The sequence below is a fragment of the Haliotis cracherodii genome, unplaced genomic scaffold (genome assembly GCF_022045235.1).
Source record: "Haliotis cracherodii isolate W230 unplaced genomic scaffold, xgHalCrac1.p SCAF_10, whole genome shotgun sequence".
Taxonomy (NCBI): domain Eukaryota; kingdom Metazoa; phylum Mollusca; class Gastropoda; order Lepetellida; family Haliotidae; genus Haliotis; species Haliotis cracherodii.
The window spans coordinates 33,880,816-33,889,455 of NW_027266265.1; the positions used below are offsets into that span (position 1 = coordinate 33,880,816).

The 8,640-nt window shown below is 40.8% G+C and overlaps 1 protein-coding gene across 2 annotated transcripts; it reads right to left on the reverse strand.

Moving 5' to 3' along the window:
- Nucleotides 1–214: 214 nt before the first annotated feature.
- On the reverse strand, nt 215–8,393 carry LOC139449561 (beta-1,3-glucan-binding protein-like). Of its 2 annotated transcripts, XM_071231016.1 has the most exons (12): nt 8,261–8,393; nt 7,976–8,080; nt 6,540–6,674; nt 5,901–6,022; nt 5,424–5,498; nt 4,765–4,825; nt 4,450–4,617; nt 4,112–4,192; nt 3,746–3,857; nt 3,367–3,441; nt 2,480–2,606; nt 215–563 (listed from the first exon to the last, which is right to left on the reverse strand). In XM_071231016.1, exons 1-12 carry the CDS (start codon nt 8,376–8,378, stop codon nt 357–359), a joined length of 1,386 nt encoding a protein of 461 aa, XP_071087117.1. In that variant the 5' UTR covers nt 8,379–8,393; the 3' UTR covers nt 215–356. The 2 variants fall into 2 exon arrangements, with proteins under 2 accessions (XP_071087117.1, XP_071087125.1); XM_071231024.1 differs by lacking the exon at nt 5,424–5,498.
- Between the last annotated feature and the right edge of the window lie 247 nt (nt 8,394–8,640).

Here is an 8,640-nt window from a genome sequence, read left to right on the forward strand (position 1 = left end):
AGATATCTTTGTTGAACATATTGTCACATTAACTTGTTTTAATTGTTAATAAATAAATTGCAAATGGATTACGTGGCTAGCCAAGCATGTTCCAATGAACTGAATAAATAGGCTACGCCCACGAATAGACTACTTCTTCTGGATTGGCTGAATGGACGGTGTGATTTCGTATTGTTGTCTCAAGCTTTTATGCATCTTAAAGACTATGAGCCTATTTTTGTTATGAATTTATTTATAAGAATTGACTTTACTCTGTATATGCGTTTATGGAGTTACAAACTAGTGTGTACACATGCGTAAATCAATTGCTCGGATGTACACAGTATGCCAACTTGCTTTTTAGTTATCTTCCGCTACTAATACTGTATCATCTTGACGGACTTGACCTTCATCGCGACGTCATCACCATGCCAAGTCGACTGCCACTGGTGCCTGTTCTTCCAGAAGTCCATCATGGCTGTAGGTGAGGTGTTCTTCCAGGGCTTGCCATGGGGAAGGTTGTGCCAGGAATCAGGGAAGTAGCCATTGGTAGCACCCACAGCAATGTTCAGGATAAGCCCCATCTTAATAGAAATCAAATCAGTAATCACCTTGATGACGTGGCACCAATCTACGGATTTTCCCATGTATGACCTCAGTTTCAAAACTAGTTTTCTCTCAAAGTAAACTTGCCTGACAAGTACAATGCATCTATGTATCCATGGACGACGAACTGAAATGGTGCTGTTAGGAAACGTAAAAATATATTTCTCCTGTAGGCCGTAATGAGAATAAACAATCAGACAACAGGGGCAGGATTCGCCCATCTTTATGCGTACATCTGGCATCGTCACTTATTGATAGTGGTTCACATTAAATACATGATTATGATATACACTGAGTCAAATTAAAAACTTTATATTTTTAAAAGTAATCCAATATATGATATACATCGGACAAATGTATCAGAGAAGGTAATTTTTAATCACTAATGTCCAAAGAAGGATTTCAATTAACGATGGTAACCATAATTTGTTCCAAGCACCTACGGTATTCGGTAATAACATCAACTGTTTAAATCCAAAGCACGAGAATCTGATGGCACACAAGTTCAATAGCGTGTATGGCCACCATGTGCTTTGACAACTGCCACACAACGCCTGCGCATGGACCTTGTGATGCTTGTGAACACATGATTGGGAAGACGACGCCATTGTTGCTGCAACATGGTGCCAAGATCTTGCAAATTCTGTGGTTGGTTCTGGAGAGTGCGCAGACTTCTGCCAAAGAGCATCCCAGACGTGTTCAATGGGATTGAGGTCGGGAGACCTTGACGGCCAGTCCATGACGTTGACTCCCGCAATCTGAAGGAAATTCCTTGTCAAAATTGCTGTGTGGGGTCTGGCATTGTCGTGTTGGAAGATCAAACCGGGTCCATGTGCTTCCATGAAAGAGCAGAAGTTCTGGTGCCAGTACCTGGTCGCAGTAAGCAGCAGCGTTGAGGTGTCACGGATGACAAGAAGCCTGGAACGTGCATTGCCACAGAAAGCACCCCACACCATGCCACTTCCGCCTCGAAATCTGTCAACTTCCTGTACACAACACTGGGCGTAACGTTCATGACGGCGCCTCCACACCCTCGCCCTACCATCAGCAAATCGAGGATTAAATCGGGATTCATCACTGAAGACGACTTGATTCCAATTCCTCTGAGTCCATCGTAAGTGTCGCTGTGCCAACAATTGACGTTGACGTCTGTGTAATTGAGTCAGAATCGGCCCGCAGTATGGCCGTTGTGCTTGAAGGTGAGCAGTTCTCAGACGGTTTCGAACAGTTTGCGCACTCAGTCTACCCCTAAACAGTTCATTTCTGGTTGATGCAGCCGTCAAAAATCGGTAACGGAGGGGACGTAAGACAATCTGACGATCCTCTGCATGTGACGTCACACATGGTCGACCTGGCCATTTGAAAGGCGTGGCATGACAAATGGCCGTAAAGACCTTTGTTTTCTTGTGTTGTTCTTTTTTTGTTAATGACTTATAACAAGTATGGTCGAAAACACGTGCGGTGTTATGGCCACGTGACTTTTGCCATTATAGTGCTGTGCACATGATTTTGATCGATTCACCTGCACAAAAACGGGTGTTATTTGAAGACAATACGTGGCCATTACTGTTTAAATACACAATAAGGGCCCACAATGATAACTGGTCAAAATTTTAAAAGTTTAGGATTGTGAAGTTTTTAATTTGGTTCAGTATATCTGGAAAGGTACAACGGACTCTGCTTTTGTTAGAGATTAGTTATGACTATGGAGTCTTTATTTAATATTAGGCAATGGTATTCCTGCATTTGTCTTCCGTGTTTATACGCCCTCCTTTCATTTCATTACTTGTCTAAAAATAGACAGATGTCAGTACATATACAACGCATAGCGGTGTATGTATTTCATGGATAATTGAGAAATGATGTCCTTAAAGCTGCCTTGGGGCCAACTCACTTTGCTATCGAAAGGTGCGTCCTTGCCACCTTGTTCCCAGATATTGTTGCCAGATAGATGGCTGTAGTCCCAGTAGCCCTGAGTCGGTGTTGCCCACGCTAAGATAGGCTGGTTGTCGACATCCATTCTGGTAAACAATATATTATGTCAAGTCCGGACATAGACCTTTCTCCGCTATTACTTCGTTGTTAGGTGCGTAGGTGTATCAGATACTGGTTGACCATTCTTTGGTGTCATCATGAAGACTTTCTTTGAAATCATGATTTTATTCGTCTTTCAATTAATATCATCTATATGGAAAGTATCTCAAATTTAACACAAATGAGCAACTATTGATGACATCTAAAATATGTATTTGATAAAGTAGTATAGCCTAAATGAGGATAAGATATATGGATGAACAACTTCTTTATAACAATAAGGAGCGACGTTTCGTTGTAGGTTCTAACACCGTTATCGTGCGTCCATATAAATACTCCAACTTTTATATGCCTCAAAGAAGTGGGTATAGCCTCGTGGAGATTCCACCATATGTCGGTCGTAAGGATTGAGTGGTCGGCTTGGTGACTTTGTTGATTGTGTGTCATCGTAACCAGGCGGCATGGATCGTTGCTCATAACACCAAACACGCTATTGTCTGGTCCACACGCTTATTTACAGGCCACCGTCATATAGCTGGAATATTGAGTGCGACAATACCTCTAATCAAATAAAAACAAAGAAGGTACACACTTTCTTAAATGCTGCACATATACAGATTAAGGCTTCAAATCATTCTAAAACCATCCAACCACGAGAAAGAAACTTTGTTGTCCACCAAGCTGTAGTCTGATATAGGTTTGAACGAAGAACGTGAACAAAATGGTTACCTTCAACGGCGACATTACCTGATATGATCCGCGTTCCAGTCCAATTTGTAGGTATGAAAATCATCAGCCCATGTTGTCCCAACCGTGCTTGGTCTTCAGCAAGCATTAAAAGAAATCATTTCATCAAAGACAACCTGAACGGGGTATATAAATTTAGGGAACCTTACTTTTAAAAATATCTCAAGCTGAGCCAAATTCGAACAGCTGCTTGGCTGGATGTATTATGCTTGTAGTGTTACATCATACCCATTTCACTGCCAGGTGCATTTCTGTGTTAGTAGAGACTTTATATGAAGAACCATGTAAGGAAATGGGCGCTACCTACATCAGTCGGTGTATTCACAACCTCCTGAATATATGGGTCAGCTTAATCTGAAAGTTTCAACATATTCTCAACCTTGATTCCCCATGGTGTTTATGTTGCGACGATGATGCTCCCCAGTGCAGTGTTGAAGAGACAACGTTTACACTCTTATCCTGATTGTGGTCATCTCTAATGTTCAGGTTACCTGCCAACAGATGCGATTAAAGTGCTACAGTGCACGAATGGCACAACATGAAAAGTCGGAATACGCACATTGTCATATTGTTGGATGCATCTTCTACATCCATTAGCACACTAATTTGTAATTAAGTCAGAAGTCAGGGTTCCCGAAACGCATACCTTATGCATAGATACACTTGACTTTTCATCGAGTGTGATGTGGCTAATTTTTCTCATAAACATATTGCATCTCCATTTAAAGTTGGTGGCACAACCTACCTCTTGCTTCCATGATATCAATTTCACCTGATGCGGGCCACTTCCCATATTTCCAAGGCCATTCAGCTCGAAGCCATATTGCTTTCAAACAAAAGGATATACGATTAAATTCTAAATGTCGGCAAGGTGATGAACAACATGTAGTGAGCTGGTGTCACTTGTGAGCGAAAAATACGCAAAATCCTTGTGATACAAAGGCGGTACGATGCGGATATTCAACAAAATTACCGCCGTAGTATCTCGGTACTACTGCAGAACAGAACATCGGGAAAGCGATAATTAGTTGTAAGCAGAAGAGTACTGCATCAAAACGTCCTTCAAAGTAACGTTTGACATACCTGGCCACAGCCAATCGCCTTTGGGGATTTGAGCCACCACCTCCACACTACCGTGAACTAGTGTTACTTTAGAATGTATTTCCGCTGACATGATTGGTGGTATGTTTTGGAGAGATCCTTCTCGGAAGCATCCGCTGTGCCCACTGTAGGTGCAAGAACCCCACTGTTCTGAAAAAAACCCAAACTTTTTTCAAGTAACAATTCATTGCTACGCACAAACATAATACCCAACAAAGAACAACTTGAATACAATTAGTATCATTCAGAAAATATTTATAAGTACATATGGTTTGAAAATTATTTGCACTTACTCACTGGTAAAGTTAAGCTTTCCGCTGTGAAGGAAATGTTCTCCAAATGTGTCAGCAGTGAAGGTCTGTATGTTAAAGAATGTAAATATTATTCCATCATTGTACATGTTATTTGGTCATTTACTGTAGGATTCTAAATCGTAGCTGATATCAGTGAGTTTAGGCAGTCCGCAATGCCATAGCAATCAATTCAGGGCCAGGAAACCAATTGTTGAGACAATAAGAAACAACTGTGGTCGCCGTGGAACATACTCAGCAAGGTTACCCACTGAAGCCACCCGAGCCTCATTACAATGAGCATGTCATACTTGAGACCTATGCTGCCCATGAATCCTCAAGTATTGATAATGGATTTTTTTATATCAGGTTCAATATGGAATTATCTTTATTAACAATTATTTTGTTTGCTTTAAAGAAATTAAGAAAGCGGCATCTAGTGAGTGAGTGAGTATGGTATTACGACGCCTCTAGTAATATTCCAGCAATATCACCGCGGGGGACACCAGAAATAGGCTTCACACATTGTACCCATGTCGGGAATCGAACCCGGGTCTTCGGCGTGACGAGCGAACGCTTTAACCACTAGGCTACCCGACCGCCCCAAAGCAGCATCTGATTCTAGATTTGCTAGGTTACAAATCTGAAATAAGCTTGCATACAAACCGGCTTAAGATAAAGTATTCCATTCCTAATGAAAGTGTTCGCAGTATCAGGGGTGTACATCTGGAACTGTCCACTCTGTAATTAGACCCGAATACTATGGTGAGGTCAAATATGATATATATTGCTTAGGTGCATGGCAGTGTGATTACTGTTATCAATTAATCACAATGTCAAGTGAGTGAATTTGTTTAACGCTGCTTTGTATTCTACATATATCACTTATGATGTGCGACGAAGGTCTTTACCGTTTGCCACTTTGGTAAAACCCTTGAGCGCAGGCTGCTGCTGAAAAACATTGATTTATAATCCGAACGAGTCTGGGATTCGAACCCACGGTCGTAGGGTTTTGCACTTCTAAGGTACGCAACTCTGAACAAAGAATTGCAGTGCCTTTAACAAGAGGGCCACATAGAATTTTTCATAAGTATTATCTATAATTTTGAGTGGTACTTTAAAAATGTTGATCGATTGACTCACTCCTCCCCCATGGGACGTTATTTCAAACCACCACTTGTTGGTGTCGAGGACGTTGGAGGAGAAGTCGTCATAGAGGACGGTGGTTCCTCTTCTGACAAGACGAGGTAACAGGGGTGTTATTGCTGATGAAGACACAAACGACACCCTATTACATTTTGAAAGGAAGAGTACTCTTTATTTGGTTTTCAAAACCATCATCATCAAGAGTGGTTCTTTAATTAAAACATGACTTCAAGGACACATCAAGAGGCTTCTATGTCGTCAACAACTACTCCCAGACACGACAGGTGAACTGGACCTTGCACTTCAAGAAGGGTAGGAAAGATCAGTTGATCAGTGACATATCTGTAACGTCAATGCATGCTTGTCGAATCGTGGTGGGTTTATCTGTTAGTAATGGTTACACATGTACGTGCATTTTTCAGAATGGTGGGTTTGATGAATTGTTCTACCATCAGATTGCTTCAATGGCATGAAGTCATGACAGTTATGATTTCTCAGACCCTTAAAAGTAATTGTCCACTCATTGCCAGCATCAAACACGTCTGCATATGTGTAAGATCCGTTGTCATTCTTTGATATCCCTTACTGTTTATAGTATTTTATATCTTGAATCAGTGAATGCACACCACCACTTACATGGAATGAAGAACCTCTCCCGAATGCGTCGTGTGATGTTGCCATCCGGTGCATAATAATATACGGAATATTCCAGAATACCGTCATCACTTGGGTCAATGGTGTTTACAATTTCACCAAAGAAATGCCCAGCATCTGAAACAGTAGGAGAAATTACATACCCATATATGATGATTCTCCTGCCTTGTTCATGATGGTGGCATTGGAAATAGACAACTGACGTATTCCATACTTCCTGGTTTGTGTTGTCAATTGTTGTCATGTCTCTACAACATGTATACTTTGTTTTCCTGTGGCTGGCCCTTGGCAGACATCTATCATTATGCTGTTCATTTGTTGACAATGACATATAACACAGACAGTGGATCGATAATTGTTAAGAATTTGAAAATATAATAATCTTTTTCGCCTGATTATAACTATAGTTCTGCTGTTAGTGTTGACATTCCATGGTAGTGTGCATACGCAGTTTGTTCCAACTCAGTGGGCCTATGTAATACTGCCGAAAGTACATAAAATGATGGATTATTGTCGAACACGAACTGGCATTTACTCAATCTGGCATATGTGTTTTGGTACTTGTATGACACGATGAACATATGTAATGATACCGCTGTGATAAACGAAGGTACCATAAAATGTTGAACTGAAAATCCCAAAGACGATTGACAAATACCTCACCTCAAATTGCCGAGGAAGGACAAATTCATGATCAAGTGCAATTTCTGAATTCGCTCCCCTGACTTCAAGGCCCACTTGCACAAAGCGAGTTAGTGCTACGAGTTAGTTGGTTGGTTGTTTGTTTTGTTGTTTAACGCCGCACTCAGCAATTATCCAGCTATATGACGGCGGTCTGTAAATAATCGAGTCTGGACCAGACAATCCAGTGATTAATATCATGAACATCGATCCACGCAATTGGGATCGATGACATGCATCAACCAAGTCAGCGAGCCTGACCTCCCGATCCTGTTAGTCGCCTTTTACGACAAGCATAGTCGCCTTTTACGGCAAGCATGGTTTACTGAGGACCTATTCTACCCCGGAATCTTCACGGGTTACGGCTATTGTAAATTTATGTTGAAGGTACAACAGTCGAAGGTATTAGTTCTCTGTGTGCAGGTGGGTCTTGGTCGCCTGAAATCGTCCTTTTGTGTGATAATCAATTCTTTACAACTACAGTAGGTTCCAGGGTTAATTCGTGGCCCCTTCATCAGGCAAAAGGTAACTCGAACCGTCGTTACAAAAAACACAGAAGTCCTCACAAATGTCATATATTAAAGTTCTTCTAAACGCCTATCAAAGACTTCACGTGCGGTACGTACTAATGATAAAATATACCGAACAGACAATATGAACAATGTTAACAGAACACGATGTATGCAATTTACATTATTTCGTCGGACAATGTTACGAACAGCGATGTATGTACGTACAGTTTCTGTTCAAAAGTAATCTTCCAGTCTGTACAGGCCTGTAGTCCACAGGGTCTCGTCTTTGTAATTCATACCAGAATATAACATCAGCTAAACCAGATGCATCTGCAAAATATGATGTGTAAATATAACAAAATATGATGTGTAAATATATCAAGATTTGGCAACCTCGATTAATAAACAATAGTAGATTAATAACTGCAACACATGTTCCAGATTGTCATTTTGTATTTGAACAGCGGACTTACACTACTTGTGCAGGACAAACCTTTAGCAATATCGTACCTGGAATTCTGATGGAGATTTGGTTACGGTTTGAAGCATCTATCTTTATCTCAGGTTGTGGAAATGCTGAACATAAACACAGGCACACACTGAGAACTACATATGTTATTGTGTCCATTGTCTTCTTGGAACAGCGTGTTATCAATAAGGTTTGTAGGACGTTTGCTAAGTTTTGTATTGGTTCAACGGCCTTATCAGCAGGTGTCCTTTGCTGACACGGAACCACAAAACCTTGCTCATAACTTTACACAGGTATTTTCATCAAATGTAAAATCTGTTTTTGTAAACCTGTGCATGTACATGTAAATATAAATGTATTAATAGTGGCATGTATGCAGAATATTTAAATTATTGTAGGGTCCTTTTGTTAAATAATCTAG